Raw genomic sequence first — 18,990 nt, 5'->3', positions numbered from 1 at the left:
TCATTGTTGAAACACTCTAAAACCTTTCCGTTTTCTTTTTCTTCCTGTCTCTCTGTCACATTCACTGACATCCGATCCGGAAGAGAATCCGGAGTTAAATGGGAAATTTTTATTGGTGTAGGCATCATATAACCGTAAGTCCTTAGGAGAAAGTAATTCTTGGCAAACATTCCAGGACCATGTATAAGTAGAAAAGGTGTCATAAAAGGACTCATTGTTAGTGTCTATTCCAATCAGATCCCCTCGTATCTTCTGCCAGAGATTTAACATTTCTTTCCGATGTGCAAGGGCAACTCCTAAATTATAGTTTTCTGTAGCTCTCTTTACCTGCAATGAGAACATAGTTTACTGTAGTTACTCCCAAATATCTTTGACCTGTGGACCACAATCATAGTAGCCCAAGAGTTATGTATTTGAGAATCATTGAGTCTGTACATTAGGTAGTGCCTCTTAAGGACATTTGAGCTAAGAGTTGCTGGACAATCAAAATGTGTTGCTTAGGAATAATGAGATAATAAGAACTTTTATAAAAATATAATGGACTAAAATAAGGAGAAGTATGGGATGGAGACAGGTTGAATTGAGTACCAATTATATCTCCTAAAACAGGAGAACCAGGGAAAAGAGTTAAGCTAAGTCCTTAAGTATCTGGTAATATTGAGGGAGTGAGTGGTGATGGGAAGGTGTTCTAGGGGGGAGACAGAATAAACAAAGGCTGAAATACAGTCAGCATTCTGGAATTGATCAGAGGATTCAGGCACTTTGGTATTGCTGGAGTGTCACATTGAAAGTGGGAGGGAAAGCTGGTCATGGTGATGCACGCCTGTGATCCCAGTGACTCCAGAGGCTGAGGCAAGAGGAGTACAAGTTGAAGGCCAGCCTTGGCAACTTAGCAAGACGTTGCCTCAGGTGAAAAATAAAAAGGCTGTGGATGTTGTTCAGTAGTAGAATGCCTCTGGGTTCAATCCCCAATACCGGAAAAAAATGTGGGAGGGATGGAGTGACAATGGAGAATCAGCAGACTCTTAAAACTTAATCTTATAAATCAGTGATTCAGTATGGGTGGGAAGAGTCATTTCCTTGTGAAAATCATGTTGTAATGAAATAAATCCTTCAGTGTGTTTAGTAGAAAATTGAAAAAGGCTGCCATGGCTGAGAGGGAAGCCTTCGCATTTTAGCAGGATTGTGACCTGGTTGGATCTTCATGTTAGATCATTGGTAGCTGTGTTGAGATTGGTTGGAGGGGAGCAGCTACATGGCTAAGGATAGTGGGCTTGGAGGCTGTTATACAGGTGAGACCTGTGGAGGGCCTCAACTAAGGCAGAGGTAATAGGGATGGGATGAAGACAGATTTCAAAAATTCCCCAGAATGAGAGGATGGGTTTGGTGACTGGTAGATGTGTGGAATGAGGAAAAATGCAAAAATTAAGGATAGTTCCTGACGTTAAAGCTTCAGTGATTGAGTGGATTCTGTATCAACAACTGAGATGCAGAATTCCTAGGTAGAGCCAGTTTGCTGCAGAAGATGAGAAGCGGTTAGAGCATGTTGAATTTTATGTGCTATGAGACAGCATAGAGGTGGAACTTTTTTCAAGTAGATCATTGAGACAAAGTACAGGAAAAAAGTCTAGGCTTGGGACAAATTTAAGAATCATTATACGGGTGATGGCTAAAACAAGGAAGGTAGATTGAAATAGCTCAAAGAATGTCACTCTAGCTATTCCTTTACCTGATACAGAGATGCCAGTGTTCTGCTGTGACTGTATTACAAGGATGCCAAACTATTTGATCTCAAGCTTCTTAGCCCTTGAGGCAGTTGGTGCCCCAGGGATGGAGGCCTCTAGCTATATGCAGCTTCCTTTTACTCTAGTGTGCGTGTGTACCACGATGAGACTGTTGGGAGCTCGCTCCTCTGTTTCTGTGGCGTGTACTACAGAACACACAGAGTTCATTTATCCCAACCCAAGTCAAGGAGAGCTTGATTGTTAGTATCAAGTGCAGAGGGACAGGAGGCTGAGGCAATAGGATCACAAATTCAAGGTCAACCTTGGCAACTTAGTGAGTCTCTGTCTCAAAAAAATAAAAAGAAGTGGGGATGTAGCTCTTTGGTAGAGAGCTTCTGGGTTCAATTCCTAGTATGGCCCAAACACACACACACAAAATGCAGAAAAGAAGTGGCAAAAAATAATTATATCCTGCTCTTTTTCTGTGGGGTATATAAATTGCTAAAAGTTAGGACATAAAACTAGACAGGAAGCATAGAGTTGTTAAAAGTGTTTATTCTGGAGCCACTCTCCCCATGTTTATAATCCTTAATCTGTTCCTTACTAATTTAGTGCCTTAACCTTTTTATGCACATCTGTAAAATGACAAGGAATAATAACAGTACTTGTCTCAAAGAGTTGTTGTGATAATTAAATGAATCAGTACCTGTAGAGCACTTGTAGAATATTTGTATAGTGCTGTGTCTAGCACTTGCAAAGTACCTTTAAGCTATTGTTAACATTGTTAGTTGCTATAATGATGATGCTTTCATTCATCTCAATTCTGAGTACATCACTCATGGTGACAGTGGATTTATTACCTTAATTTGTTTGATATTTCTATCATGAAACAAATGAATGTTATAGAACCGATACTAGGTATACCTATTTAGGTGATTACCAGGATGAATCCTAACATTTAACATTTGAATCTGTTTGATTATAGAGCAAAAAATATTATCATTACAGTGGATACAAATGAGAAACCATCGTGTTTCATTTTAATTTTTTTTGTACTAGGAATTGAACCCAAGGGTGCTCTACCATTGAGCTACATCCCTTGTCCTTTTTATGTTTTATTTTGAGACAGAGTCTTGCAAAGTTGCCCAGACTGTCCTTGAACCCATGCTCCTCCTGACTCAGCCTCTCAAGTTGCTGGGATTACATATGTATATCACCATGATCATCTTTCTATCTTGTTTCATTTTAAAGACAGGGAGCAGATAAAAATGCTCTTGGGTTTATGGGAGAGTATTGAAATGGAAAATATTTTTGTTAATGTGGCTGGGAAGGCATTCAACTATGAATACTCACGTGCTGTTTAATAGCAGCTGCATCAGCCACTGTCCATCTGTGCTTTTTCTTGAGTATTTGATTGATGGCAAGGATGTCATCTGAATAGTTTGAAGAAATGTTCACAGGCTTTATGTTTGCTGCCTTTATGTACATTTAAAAAAGAAGATTAGTAATACATTTTAGTTTGAATTATACATACATAAATATATAATAAACAAAAATATATTTCAGTATGAGAGAATTTGCATATGATTTATAAGGTTATTGTTAACTATTTGTCAGTTGTGTTGGAGCCCCTAGAATAGTGCCAAATGTAAATTGGATATTTAGTAAAGGTTCTTTAATAATGACAAAACCTATTCATAAGAGAAATACAGATCAGATGGCTTATTGACTAGATATGGAGAATAAAGAGGAGCCAACTCCATCTTGAGCCAAACGTCCCAAGCTATTACAAGCACCCAAAATGAAGGTACCCTCCACAGAGTACCACCTCTATTACTTCCAGACTTCTGACAGGCAATCCATGGCTATTTCCCCTGTACTGTGCTATTGAACAATTGCTAGTGAAAATTACATATACTGCTTGCTCTTTTTGAAAATGTCTTGTCATGTAGTCCTGTCCAGGCCTTTAGTACTGCTTGACATTCTCTTTCTTCATCCACTCTTATCATAGTGGCTGCTGGAAGCCAGATCTTCAAACTTTCTCAACTGATGATTTTGGCTCTTTTTCTGTTTGTTTATGGTATTGGAGATTAAACCCAGGGCTTTGCATGTGCTAGGCAACTGCTCTACCACTGAGCTACATCCCCAGCCATTTTTATTTTTAATTTGGTGGTAGAGTCTTACTAAATTGCTCAGGCTGGCCTCAAACTTGTGATCCTCAGCCTCCTGAGTAGCCAGAATTAATTGTATGCCAACATGCCTGGCTGATCTTGTCTCTTTAAAGCTATCTAACATGAATTCTCTTAACTCTTCTGCCTACCCTATGATTTCTCCATCCTTTAACTATTTTTTCATCTTTTCCTTTTATATGAGAATGTTTTTCCTGATTTCCTAGGGCAAACTCAATCCTGTATTCTCTATTTGTTCCTTCCTGGGTTTTTTTTGTTTGTTTGTTTGTTTTTTGGTATCTGGGATTGAACCCAGAGGTGCTGAACTACTGAGCCACATCCCCAGCCCTTTTTCTTTCTTATTTTGAGACAGGGTCTTGCTAAGTTGTTTAGGGCATGGCTAAATTGTTGAGGCTGGTCTTGAACTTGAGATCCTCCTGTCTCAGCTGTGGGATTACAGGCATGAACCATCATGCCTGGTCCTTCCTGGGATCTTATCCCTTCACTTTTCCTTTCTCTAAGGGCCAGCTTCGTGGACATGTGATCTGTACAATTATATAGGGGTCACACTTAGGAATGCCCTGCATTTGGTTTAATGTTCTGTTATTGCTGTCTTGAAATGCCTTTGTGTGTGTGTGTTGCTAGGAATTGAAATCAGGACCCTATGCATGCCAGGCAGGTGTTCTACCACAGAGCCAAATCTCCAGTCCTCTATGGTTGCTTTTTTAAAAAAATATATATTTTAGTTGTAGATGGACACAATACCTTTATTTTATTTGTTTATTTTTATGTGGTGCTGAGGATCAAACCAGTACCTCATACAGCACTCTACCACTGAGCCACAACCCCGGCCCTATGGTTGCTTTTAAAGTGTTTTTTTTCCCATGATTTTTAATTTCACTGCAGTGTTTCAAGTTGGTTTTACATTTATGTACCTTGCTCCAGAGTGTTTTCTTTAATCTAAGAATTCAATTTTTTCATCACTTTAGATAATCATCAGAATTTATGTAATTCTCAGCCATTATCTATTCAAATATTGATTCTTCTCCACTCCATTTTTTTCCTTTTGGAGCTCTTTTTGTATTCTGTTGGAATTGCTCATGTTACCCTTCATGTTTATTATCTTTTCCTTTAGTTTTTCTTTGTGTTGCAGTTTAGGTAAGTTCCTCAGCTCTGTCTTCCAGTTCACAGTCTTCTTACTATAAATAATCTACTGTTTATTTTTTAACTAAATGCTGTATTTTAAAAATATATTCATTTTTAAATTGTAGTTAGATACAATATCTTTATTTTATTTATCTATTTTTATGTGGTGCTGAGGATCGAATCCAGGGCCTCACATGTGCTAGGTGAGTGCTCTATCACAATCCCAGCCCCTGAATGCTGTATTTTTCATCTCTAGTAGTTCCATTTGGTTCTTTTCAAATGAGCCCTCTTCCCCCATTCTGTATACAGCCCCCACCCCCAATTAGGTTTTCTATTCTTTTTGAAATTTCTCTTTAATTATTTAAAGAGAGTAGATTTAATTTAATAATAATAATAATAATAATAATAATAATAATTTATTATTATTATTATTATTGGTACTGGGAATTGAAGCCAAGTGTTCTTTACCACTGAGCCACATCCCCAGCCCCTTTTATTTTTATTTTGAGAGAGGGTCTCACTAAATTGTTAGGGCCTTGCTAAGTTGCTGAGGCTGGCCTTTAACTTGAATTCTTTCTGCCTCTGCCTCCCGAGTCTCTGGGATTATAGGTAGGTACCATCAGACCCAGAAAAAAGTAGTATTTACTTTAATAGTGTTTTAGACATTAACTCTGTTATATTGAATTATTGTAATGCTACTCCTATTTATTTTATTGCTGACTTTTTCAGAATAGATTATTTCCTTGTATGACTGTAATTGTTGCCTATCTTCCAAAGAATTGTGTGTGTGTGTGTGTGTGTGTGTGTGTACCATGAGATTCCTAGGATTTGGATATGTTTGTGTCTGGCAGACTTCTCAAGGTAGCTATAGTCTGAAGTCAGTTTTTAAATTTATATATATATATATATATATATATATATATATATATAATTTTACTTCAGTGCTGGAGATCAAACTCAAGGCCTCATGCTGGGAAAGCACTCTACTGCTGAACTACATCCCCAGACCCTAAAAACAGTTTTTAGGATAATTTTAAAGCTTAGAGATTTCATCAAATATGGAAATTATAAATTCAGATAGCATATCCATGTATTTCACAATCTCAACTTTGAAATTTATCACAAAATACTTGCTTTTCCATTCAGAGCTTTGGCAAATCAAATTTATGCCTCTGTAGAATTTTTTACTTCTCTTTTCTCTGAGAGGGCAGCCCTTCCAAAATTTGTTTTTTTGTAAAGGTCTCAATTGCCAGCTTATCTCTAGGGGTACATATTTCCTCATCCTGGATGGTTCCCCCTACCCTAGCCCCTAGACATGAGGGCCTGGAGCCATGTTCTCTACCTGCCTCCCCTCCCTGGCCACTCCCAGGGCCACTTTATGAGCTTGTCATTCTGGCTTTAGGTTCTCTCTTGCATTTTGTTTTTATTTTTCATTTTTTAAAACTTATGTATTTATTGCTACTGGTAATTGAACCTAGGAGAGCTTACCACTGAGCTATATCCCCAGTCCTTTTTATTTTTATTTTGAGACAGAGTCTTGCTAAGTTGCTAAGGTTGGCCTTGAATTTGAGATCCTTCTAACCTCAGCCTCCCAAGGCACTGGGATTACAGGTGTGCACCACTGTGCCAGCTCTCTCTTGCTTTCTGAAACTTGAGAATTTTCCTTGATTTGAATACTTTATTTATTGTACTGGGAATTGAACCCCAGTGAGCTACATACCCAGTCCTTTTTTGTTTTTATTAGATATAGAGTCTTGCTAAATTGCCAAGGATGGCCTCTAACCTATAATCCTTCTGCCTCAGCCTCCTGAGTAGCTGAGATTATAGGTGTGCACTGCTGTGACCTGCCAAATACATTTTGTAATGTTTGCCATTTAATTTAATTTAATATCATCCAGTATTTTTATGTTCTCATGGGGAATCTGTGAGTGGGTTGGGCAATGAAGAACAGCTGGATGGGTGGGGGAGTGTTCATATAGCTCCATTACTTTCATTCTAAAACTTGAAAATCCCATTTCCTGGTTCCAATTAACATTTACAAGTATACAGTAGATTAGATGTTATAGTATATTAGAATAGATCTACCACACAGTACATGAGATCTCATAATGTATATATACATTATTTAACATACTATATATTTATACATATATTCTATTATTATAAATGTAAATTTATATCTTATAGCATATTAGATGAAGTATAATATATATGGACATAAATATTAGATAAAGTGGATGTAGATGTAATATACATATATATGTAAAATATGTGACCTATTACATGAAGTATGTAATATATTAGCTGGTAATAAATGTTATGGAGAAAATCAGGGAAGGGGATGGGGATATTGGAAGTTGTAGATTTTTTATTTCTTTGATTAAAATTTTTTTCTGTACCAGGGATTGAACCCAGGGTCACTTAACATTGAGCCACATCCACAACCCTTTTTTATATTTTAGTTGCTGAGTTGATGAGACTGGCTGTGAACTCACAGTCCTCCAGCCTCAGCCTCCAAAGCCAATGGGATTACAGGAGTGCACCACTACACCTGGCCTAATTATTTTATTTTATTTTGGGGGGACAAGGTCTCCCCACATTGCTTAGGTTCTCTCACCAACTTCTGAGGCTGGCCTTCAACTTGTGATCCTCCAATCTCAGCCTCCTGAGTTATTAGGATTAGAGGTGTGCACCATTAGAGGTGTGATTTTATTTAAATACATGTTAAATTTATTGAGATGAAAATTCATATAAAATAAAATTATCCATCTGAAGTGAACAATTAAGTGGCACTTGCACATTAACAATGTGGGGATTGTCATTTTAATATGATTGCTAGAGAAGGCATTCTGAAATGACATTTGAGACAAGACCTGAAAGAGGCAAGGGAGAGAGCTATGCAGATATCTAGGTAACAGCATTCAAGCAGAGGGAAGAACAAAGCTAGAGTGAGATGGAAGCAAGTCTGATATGTAAGGCACAGTAATGAGACATTGCAGGTAGAGTGAAGTGCGCTGGAAGGTGAGCAGTGGTAAGAGAGATCGTTGGATCTGCAGGGAGGGTCTAAGTCGGTGATGTCCAATAGAACTTTTCACAGTGATGGAAATGTCCTATTTTTGTGCCATCTAATATGATGTCCATTTGCCACATATGGTTACTGAGCATTTGAAATGTGGTTAGAAGGACAGAAGAACAGGATTTATTAATTTAAATGCAAATAGCTACTAGTGGTTGAAGTTATTGAAAGGCTTAGATTTAGATTTTGTAGGATCTAAATTGTCATAAAGATTTTGTTTTTAATCTCTGAGGGAGCAGATTTCAAGCTCAATTTAACAGAGCCATTTTGGTTAGTGTATAGAGAACAGATTGAAAAGGACAAAAGTAGAAGCCAGGTGACAATATAGCAAGCCATTGGTGCTTTCTCTATTAAAATTATTAACACATAGGATGCCCTCAAAAAACAAACTATTTGTGTTATAATTTTCTTTCATCCAAAGGGGCTAGGAGTGTAGCTCAGTGGTAGAGTATATATACTTAGCATGTTTGAGGCTCTGGGTTTGATTCTTAGCACCAAATCAGACCAAAAAAAAAAAAAAAAAAAAAAAAGGCCAGGCTTTGTTTTAAGTGCTAGAGATACTTAGCAAAAGAAATAAGGTTCTTGTCTACATGAACTTTATATTCTAGTTGGAGAAACTGATGATAAAAATAATGGGAGAGGGGTGACTCAATGTTAGGACATAATTTTTTATAGTGGAATTTTTTTATACCTTTATTTAATTTAGTGCTGAGGATCTAACCCAGTGCCTCACACATGTTAGGCAAGTGCTCTATCATTGAGCTACAACCTCAGCCCCTTGGCACATAAATTTAAAGAGGGATGAGTGTCCTCTTATTTCCATCTTATCAGTGACATGTGCCTGGGTGTGACTTTGTTTGGGGAGATAAAGTAAAAGTCTGACCTCAAGGTAATTTTTGACAGTGATATCCCTCCAGAATCACATAAAAACCCTATGTTTGAAGGGCCTTCTAGTGATTTCATAATGAGGTGAACCAGGCATGGACCTCTGGAATTCAATATATGCCCCTATAGCCTGGGCTGGTTTCTAGACAAATCTTAATTCTTTTGTTCAAGCAGGGAGAACTGCAACCAATCTGGGGTAAGGCCAGAGCTTCCTGAGAGAATACCTCTGAAAACATGAGCATATTTACCTGTGACCTTAAAACTAATGAGGACAAAATTTTCAGGGAAAAATACGTTAGAGACAATAGAGCTTAAAGCAGGGCCAGAGGTACAGCTGGGATTCTGGGTCAAGGTCAGAATGGTCCCTCTCCTCACACCATTGCTTAATTTGTGTGGACCTGGTCCTCTCATCCCATGGTGTCTGGCCAACTACAGTCTTGAGATGGTCAAGGGAGTCCAAAATATAGCTTCAAATCCCTGACACAGTGGGGGAGCAGTGGAGATAGACTTCAGGCCTTCTAGTGTTATTATTCTTGAATTCTATATCCCAACCCCAAATTTAGGATGGTCATTTTTCAGTAAGTCTTAACAATTTGTTGAAATTAAATGAAGTATCTACATCTGGGCTTATATTTAGGAACGTGGTTATGGAATCTGGTTTGAAATATAATGACTAAAAATAAAAAGCATGTTATTAGTTCTGTTAAATTGGTACTTAAAAATGTAAGATTTAAATTAGCTAATGTGACATAACCTAAATCTCACCTGTGTTTTCCAGTCTCTTTTATGGAAAAAATAGTCCTCAAAGAAATTCAGAGGCTCCTTTCTCCTTAGCATTTCTAATTTTTGTGTGTCTCTGAATGGCTTTCCCATCACCACCCCATCCACATTAGGAAACAATGGAAAGATGGGTATTTTTGAATATGGGCTATCTGAATGGAAATTGCATCCTAAAAAGATAAAAACAAAAATGGTATCACTAACAACGTAAGACGTTCCCATAAAAGACAAATGTGGTGCCTATTTTGCTTTTTCCCTATTCTTCTCTCACTGGTCATGGGCCCTCCTTCACTTTCCTGTTTCTACTCCACACCCATCTGCAGACTTTAGGCTTCACCCAGGAATCTGAAGACTCAGGTGAGGGATACCTGTGCATCCAAATGGTATTTGTGTGACAGAGAGCAGTAATTCAGAAGAGTCTCAGGCCCTGCTCTTGGCCTCTAGGTTTTATTTCTGAGTAGTCATATAAATAAATACTTTTAAAAAGTGGGGAGGGAACAAATGGCTCTTACTTTTGAGCTCTTCAAGAAATTTAAATAAATCCTTTTCTTTCATTATTGCAACCCGAGCAGCATTAGCAAAGGCAGCGGTGCTTGAGCTTGGAGGTGTGCACATATCTGGCATAAATCTCCTTTTTCCATATTCCCTAGAATGGGGATTCCACAATATTTCTCCACTGGCCTCCTGGAATTTTCTTCGGAAATAGCTTTAAAAAAAGAAAAAGTAGTTCAGAAGTGGATAAAAAGAGTTATAGGACAAAAAGAAAAAGTTATTAATTATAAGTTACATATGCTGAGTAAATTTATTTTGCATAATCATTCAATAATATTTGAGTGTCTAGTCCTGTGACATTTAAGAATATTCTGATACTTTTCACGGACCCTTTCCCTTTTTTTTTTTTTTTTTTTGGTTCTGGGGATTGTACCTAGAAGTGCTTTTTATTTTAAAATAAAAGTGACCTTTTATTTTAAAATTTTGAGACAGGGTCTCAGTAAGTTGCTGAGGGCCTTATCAAATTGCCTAGACTGACTTTGAACTTGTGATCTTCCTGCCTCAACCTCCCGAGTAGCTGGGATTATAGGTGTGTGCTACTGCACCCAGCTTCCATAGGCCATTTGACTATTTTATATCTGTAGTTCTTCAACTTTGGTTTCCTTCCTCTTCTCCAAGACTTCATGGTCTTATGTAGAAAAATAAATACTTAAGGCCATTGACAACTGGATATGGTGGTACACACTGTAATCCCAGTGCTCTGGATACTGAGGCAGGAGGATCACAAGTTGGAGGCTAGCTTCAGCAATTTAGTGAGATCCTGTCTCGAAATAAAAATTAAAAGGGAGGATTTAGAGAAATGCAAATCAAAACTACTCTTAAGATTTCATCTCACTCCAGTCAGAATGGCAGCTATTAAGAATAAAAACAATAATATGTGTTGGTGAGGATATGGGGACACTCTTACATTGCTGGTGGGACTGCAAATTGGTGCAACCAATATGGAAAGCAATATAGAGATTCCTTGGAAAACTTGGAATGAAACCATCATTTGACCCAGCTATCCCTTTCTGGGTTTTTACCCAAAAGGACTTAAAAACAGCATACTATAGGGCTGGGATTGTGGCTCAGCAGTAGAGCACTTGCCTAGCACATGCAAGGCCCTGGGTTTGACCCTCAGAACCACATAAAATAAAGGTATTGTGTCCAACTAAAACTAAAAAATATTTTTAAAGAAACACAATACACTACAGGGACACAGCCACATCAATGTTTATAGCAGCACAATTCACAGTAGCTAAATTGTGGATCCAACCTAGATGCCCTTCAGTAGATGAATGGATAAAGAAAACATGCTATATATATATATATATATATATATATATATATATATATATATATATACAATGGAATATTACTCAGCATTAAAAGAGAATAAAATCATAGCACTTGCAGGTAAATGGATGGAGTTGGAGAATATAATGCTAGGTAAAGTAAGCCAATCCCCAAAAAACAAATGCAGAATGTCTTCTCTAATATAAGGATGCTGATTCATAATGGGATGGGGTGGGGGAGCATGGGAGGAATAGACTTTAGATAGGGCAAAGGGGAAGGAGAGGAAGGGAGTGGGCATGGTGGTAGGAAAGACAGTGGAATGAGATGGACATCATTACCATAAGAACATGAGTGGCGTGACTCTACTTTGTGTACAACTAGAGACATGAAAAATTGTGCTCTATTTGTGTAACATGAATTGACTTGCATTCTGCTGTCATACATCACTAATTAGAATAAATAAAATAAAATTTTAAAAAAGTGCTAAGTATGTAGGTTAATGATAGAGTACTCTTGAGTTCAATTCCCTAGTACTGAGAGAGAATATTGTTTAATTTTCATATATTTTTACAATTTCTAAAGTTTCTTTTTGTTGATTTTTATTTTTATTTCCTGCAGAGAATATATGCAATATTTTTGAATTTTTGAGACTTATTTTGTGGCCTAACACATATGCTGGAGAATGTTCTACATGCTGATGAGAAGAATGTTTTCTGTAGCTGTTGGACGAAAGGTTCTGAAAATATCTGTTAGGATCATTTGGTCCACAGCATAGTTTAAGTCTGATGTTTCTTTGTTGATCTTTTTGTCTGGATGATCTGTTATTGATGGAATGATATGTTGAAATCCCTATTATTGAAATAGAATCTCTCTTTTCTTTTATATCTAAATCTAATCATGTTTGTTTCATATAATTGGGTGCTTCCAGCTTGGGTGCATATATATTTACATTTATTGATTCCTTTATCAGTATAGAATGACCTTATTTACTTATTTTTATATAATGACTTCTTTTTTTTTTAAGTATAGATACTCTTACTAACTTTTGGTTTCCATTTGCATAGTATATCTCTTTCCATTCTTTCATTTTTACTGTATGTGGGTCTTTACTGGCTAAGTCAATTTCTTTTAGGCAGTATTATCCTTGGGTCTAGTTTTTTTAATCCATTCAGACAGTTTATGTGTTTTAATTTGGTAATTTAATACCCAGTTTTTGTCTTGGAAATTTTTATTTCTCTATAATTTCTGAAGGATTGCTTTGTTGTGTATAGTATTATTTACTTTCAGCACTTTGAATAAATCATTCCATTCTTTCCTGGCCTGTAAGATATTTACAGAGAAGTCTGTTGTTAATCTAATGGGGATTCCCTTATATGTGACTTGATGTTTTTCTCTTGTTGTCTTTAGAATTCTCTGTCTTGTACTTTGACAGTCTGACTCTAACATGTCTTAGAGTCATGGTTGAATCTATTAGTGTTGGTAAAGATGGCGCCCAGAGTGCTTCTCTTCTGGGAGCTCAGGTCCATGACGCACTAAATGGTGTGTGAACCGTCACCTCCAATCCCTGTGAATGGCTCGAACTTTGAATGATGCACCTCTAATCCCTGAAGTGGCGCAAACTCTCAGCCAATGAAGAACAGCCCACTCGCCTTGCTCCTCCTCATCCTTTGTTAAGCCCATAAGTATCAACACCCTGTTCGTGCTCGCACTCTTACTCTCTTACTCTCCCGCTCTCTTTCTCTCTCTCTCTCTCTCTCCTCCCTCTCTCTCTCTCTCTCTCTCTCTCTCTCTCTCTCTCTCTCTCTCTCTCAAAACCTCCTTCTCTTCTGCGACTGTCCTGCTAATAAAATCTCGGCTTGTTGAGTTTATGGAGCTCTTCCACCTTTCCTTACAATTAGAGATCCTTTGAGCTTCCTGGACCTGGATGTCCATATCTTAAGATTTGGAAAGTTTTCACCAATTATTTTTTAAAAAAATTTCTTTTCTATGCCTTTTCCCTTTTCTTCTCCTGGAACAGTCATAATGCCCGAGTTTTCTTGCTTGATAGTATCTCTGAAGTCTCTAAGGCTTGCTTCATACTTTTCAATTTTTCTTCTTCTTTCTTTTTTAAAAATCTGAATCATTTCAAAAGACCTGTCTTCTCAGAAATTCTTCTGCTTGACCAATTCTGCTGTTAAGTCACTTAACTATTTTTTTATACCATTTATTGAGTTCTTTATCATTAAGAGTTGTGACTGGCTTTTTATTTTTCTTTTGACACTAGAGATTGAACCCAGGGGTGCTTTACCAATGAGCCACATCCCCAGCTCTTTTTATTTTTAATTTTGAGACAGGGTCTCACTAAGCTGCTTAGGGCCTTGCCAGGTTGCTTAGGTTGACCTAGAACTCACAAACCACCTACCTGCCTCAGCCTCCAGAGTTTTTAGGATTCCAGGTGTGTGTGAGGATGGCCTTAGGCCTGAGCCTAAGCAACTCCATTTTAAAACTCCAGTTTGAAACCTGCAGTCTCCCCAGGCACACCCACAGAGCCCTCCAGTATGACCTCAAACAAGTTACTTCCCCTCACCCTGATAAACAGAGTGAAGCCCCTGGCAGGCTGTCCTGGCCTGATAAGAGGGAAAGGCAAGAAGATCAGGGTGGAGACCACCAGACCAAATGTCATGGAGAAATCCCATGGTAGCTGATAGGATTGAAAGGGGGTCAAAAGCCTCAAAATTTAGTATAAATAATAGAGCTGATGAAAGGGATTCAGCCAGCCAAAACAAGGATGCACTTGAGCTAGAGAGCCTGATGAGGACTTGACATCCCATTACTTGTCCTTGGTTCCTGATCCTTTGCATGATCTTCACTGCTCTCCAACTCTACTGCCTGGTCTGGACCTTGGTGAGAGCCGCAACTTCTCCCTAGGATCCTCTCCTCAACTAGTTGTCCACTCCATGCCAGGAAAAGCCTGCCTTGGTTCCAGACCCTATCACCTCGGTCTAAGTGAGTGTGCATCTGCTGGACATAAAGCCTAAGGCTTGAGACTTTTGAACTTAGCATGGAGAGGGAATGTCTGTCACCTGTCATGATTAAGTGTTTTTGAAGTACTTAGAATTAATCTAGAATTGTTTGCTGTGAATGGATTATGTCTATTGCAGTGCCTAGTATAAAGGATTGTCATTTTCTTGATTAAGAACCTGTAGAGTGAAACTGTATTGAGTAATTTGAGTGAATAAAGCATTGAAAAGGGCGGAAGCGCATGGACATTCTTTATTTCTCCCCTCGACTGCATTTGATGCAATTTTGCCCCCTCCTGACAGTGTGTGCCACCACAACCAACTTTGCATTCTGTTTTTTTTTTTTTTTTTAAATAGTACTGAGGATTGAACCCAGGAGTGTTCTACCACTTGAGTAGCATTCATAACTCAATTTATTTATTTTCCTAGTCCTTTAAAAATTTTTACTTTAATACAGGGTTTCACTAAGTTGCCTAGGTGTGGGGATGGCCTTAGGCCTAGGCCTAAGCAACACCATTTTAAAAACTCTATTTTGAAACCTGCAATCTCACCAGGCATGCCTAATGGAGCCCTCCAGTATGGCTCTCAGGCACAAACAAGTCACTTCTCCCCGACCCTGATAAACTCAGAGTGAAGCCTCTGTCTGGCTGTCCTTACCAATAAGAGGGAAAGGCAAAAAGATCAGGGTGGGGACCACCAGACCATGTTTTAACCCCAGGGTAAATGATGTCACTGAGACCCAGTGGCAGCTGATAATGATTGAAAGGGGGGGGTTCACAGCCCCCAAATTTGGTATAAATAATAGAGCAAATGAACAGATAGCTAGACGACACTAATGCCCTCATACTGAGAGCCTGATTAGGACCTGGACTGGCATTCCAACAATTTTTATGGTGGCTGATCCTCTGCATTTTCCTTACCACTCTCAAACTCTCAGCCATATCTTGACCCTGGTGAGAGTCACAACTTCTCCCTAGGACCCTCTCCTCAACCAGCCATCAGCTCCACCCCAGGAGAAACCTGCTTTGGTTCCTGACCTGATCACCTTGGTCTAAGTGTGCATCTGCTGGACTTAAACCCCAAGGCTTAAGACTTTTGATCTGACACTTGAATTTAGCATGCAGAGGGAATGTCTGTCTTGAGCCTGTCCTGATTAAGTGTTTGCAGTGCTTAGAATAATTGATCTAGAATTGTTTGATGTGAATTAATTAATCTAGAATTATTTTATGTGAATTGATTATGTCTATTGCAGTGCCTAACATTATGGATTGTTGTTTTCTTGATTAAGAACCTGTAGAGTGAAATTGTGTTGATGATTTGAGTGAATAAAGGATTGACTAGGGCAGAAGTGCATGGACATTCTTTATTTCTCCCCCTCAACTGCATAAGTCACACCTTTTGCCCATCATGACACTAGGCTAGCCTCACACTTGTAATCCTCCTGCCTCAGCCTCCTGAGTAGCTAGGATTATATGCCACTATGCCCAGCTCTAACTGGTTCTTTTAAATATTTTATTTGTTTGTTTATTGGCTTTTAAAAAAATGGTTTATATCTTTTTGCTGAATTACTCATTTATATCATATAATTCTGTTGGATTGTCTATCTGTATTCTCTTAAATTTCATTGTTTTCTGAAATTCATTCTTTTGAATTGTCAGGAAGCTCATTCATTTCCTTTTCTTTGAGGCCTGTTGCCAAAGAGTTATTGTGTTTCTTTGGAGGTGTCATGTTACCTTATCTTTCACGCTTCTGGTGAATCTGGCAAGGCAGTTGTCTTTACCAATTTTGTAGAGTGGCTTTGTAGTAAGACTTTTTTGCTGGTGCTATGTGCTGAAGTGTCTGTCAATTGGATATACTATGTTGACTGTGGTTCTAGATGGATGCTTTAGTGTAATGTCCATCTAGTTTCTTCAGCTGTGGTCCATGTTGGTGATGTCTGATTGGAGTTTCCTTTCTAAGTTTCCCCTTAGGAATTGTTTTAAACAATTTTAATCTCCTTAGGAACCAGACAATAAAGAGATGATCACATAATTAACTACCAAATAAGATAACCAGATAAATAACAACCCCAATCCAATTTCAATAAAAACACTAACATCGGCTAACATTTCCTCTATACTTACTGGGTGTGAGAGGAAGCATAGGGTATAGAAAAAAAAGCTTGGGTTCCTAATCAGGCTGCTAAAATCCAAGCATCACTTTCTCCTGGGCAAGTTATTTAACTGGCCTATACTTCAGGGTTTGTTTTAATCACACCAGGGATTGAACTCAGAGGTGTTTAACCACTTAGCCACATCCCCAGCTCTTTTATTTTTTTTCTTTTGAGATAAAGTCTTGCTAAGTTGCATAGGGCCTCATTAAGTTGCTGAGGTCGGTTTTGAATTTTCGGTCCTCTTGCCTTAGCCTCCTGAGTTGCTGGGATTATAGGTGTGCACCACTGCACCTGGCTGTTTTTTCATTATAAAAATTGGGATGATAGTATATTCTCATTAGGGAGGCGAGGATTTAAAATCAATGATATGAATATTCTATGCTTAATGTAATTATTTCCACATAATATGACATTTATGGAACTTTGTAATGTGCTAAGCACTTCACATATCATGTGTTTTCACATATCATTCCCACAACTTCCCTTTAAGGCAGGTATTATTATCTTCCTAATTTTATGGATGAGGAAATTGAGGCTGAGAGGTTAAGTGCCAAATTTGTGTACCAACAGCAGAAATTTAATATATATATTTATTAAATTATCTCTAAATAACTAAATTAAATTAATAATACAAGGTGCAGTGGCACATGTCTGTAATCCTAGCCACTCAGGAGGCTGAGGCAGAAGTATTGCAAGTTCCAGGCCAGCCTGGACAACTTAGGGAGAACCTGACTCAAAATAGAAAAGGGCTGGGGATATAGCTCAGAGCTAGAGTACCCTGAGTTTAATCCCCAGTATCCTCCCACAAATAAAAAAAAGGTCTTTGAACTTGAATGAAATGAAAAGTAGAATTTTGTGTGCCCTTCTCTGTTCAACATCTGATGAAGAGAGAGGATAATACAGGCTTCCTATTTAGAGGCATAAGAATATTTTTACCATTTTTGGTAGTATTCTATATTTTTAAGTCTTAAGTGTGATACCAGAAAACTTTGTAGAACGTGAATTTAACATATTGATAATGGGAACATTTAATTTCTATATTACAATGATAAAAATAGATTGAAGAAATTTGTTTTTAGTGCTATTTGCTGGAATAAATTATTACACTTGGCTGTGAGAATGTTTTCTTCTCATCCTTTATACTCAATTCTAATTCTGGCCCCATGCAGTATGTTGGGAAATCTGAACTTATTACACCTCTCAAAGTCTAGTGGGTATGGGAGTGTCTTGTATTCCCCACTGGATTTTGAAGCCATTTTAAATCATTTCTGCACACCTTAAATCTCAGCAAATCTGTAGGCTGAGATAGGAAGATAGTAAATTTAAGGCCAACTTCTGTAATTTAGTGAGACCCTAACCAACTTAGCAAGACTATGTCTCAAAATGAAAAGGGCTGGGGATGAAGCTCAGTGGTAAAGCACCCTGGTTTAAATTCCCAGTACCAAAAAAAAAAAAAAAAAAAATCATCCCTGAATAAGTCTTATTCTTCTGGGATTCTCTGGCGTCTGAACTTTTTTGGATGTCTTAGGCCCACAGCAGGGTCCTGGTTTGTCTGAGCTCAGCCTTGCAGTTTCAGACAGAGCTAGGCAGAAATTTTGTGGCACATGACCATTTGCTTAGATACCTTTCTCCTATGTTTTGGGCCAGACCTTGTGGAGTAGGATGTTAGTAAGATATCCTTATAAGTGCTTCTGAGAAGGTTGTTCTTTTGTCTCTTTCCTTGCCACTTACCGTACTATTTCCATTATAGCCTTTCTGGGTAGGGCTGAAGTCTCTACAAGCTTTGATAGGATTTCAAATAATAGGATCCCCGGGTTGTCAGTTAAATCTAAATAGGTTTCCTTTTCTGGAACTATGGAAAAGGAAACAGATTTCAAAATGCATTCTGAACAAATCATTCATCAAAAAGTAATATAATAGATAATATTTTTAAAAAAATATTTTTTTAGCTGTCAATGGACATTTATTTATTTATTTATTTATTTATTTATATGTGATGCCTAGAATCGAATCCAGTGACTCACACATGCTAGGCAAGCACTCTACCACTGAGCCACAACCCAAGCCCTACAGATAATCTTTTTACTGAGTATTTCTTGTAAGGGATTAGAGATATAGTAATCATTAAAATTTTGTTCTAATTGGTAGAAAGTTAATTTTTTTTTTTTAGAAAGTAGAGAAGAGAGAAAGGAAGGAACACATTTTTTTTTTTAGAGAGAGAGAGAGAGAGGAG

General features: G+C 37.8%; 1 protein-coding gene across 1 annotated transcript in view; it reads right to left on the bottom strand.

The window, feature by feature from the left end:
* The window catches only part of Efcab3 (EF-hand calcium binding domain 3), a 60,349-nt gene continuing 41,359 nt past the window's right edge, over positions 1-18,990 (bottom strand). Inside the window, exons 13-17 of the mRNA XM_077801287.1 lie at positions 18,489-18,609; positions 10,292-10,485; positions 9,765-9,949; positions 3,078-3,200; positions 1-327 (exon numbers count right to left, since the gene is read on the bottom strand). Coding sequence (XP_077657413.1) covers positions 1-327; positions 3,078-3,200; positions 9,765-9,949; positions 10,292-10,485; positions 18,489-18,609 — 950 coding nt within the window. The remainder of the gene's footprint in view (positions 328-3,077; positions 3,201-9,764; positions 9,950-10,291; positions 10,486-18,488; positions 18,610-18,990) is intronic.

Source organism: Urocitellus parryii, chromosome 7, assembly GCF_045843805.1.
Source record: "Urocitellus parryii isolate mUroPar1 chromosome 7, mUroPar1.hap1, whole genome shotgun sequence".
NCBI classification, from domain to species: domain Eukaryota; kingdom Metazoa; phylum Chordata; class Mammalia; order Rodentia; family Sciuridae; genus Urocitellus; species Urocitellus parryii.
This window is presented reverse-complemented; position numbering and strand designations above follow the sequence as displayed.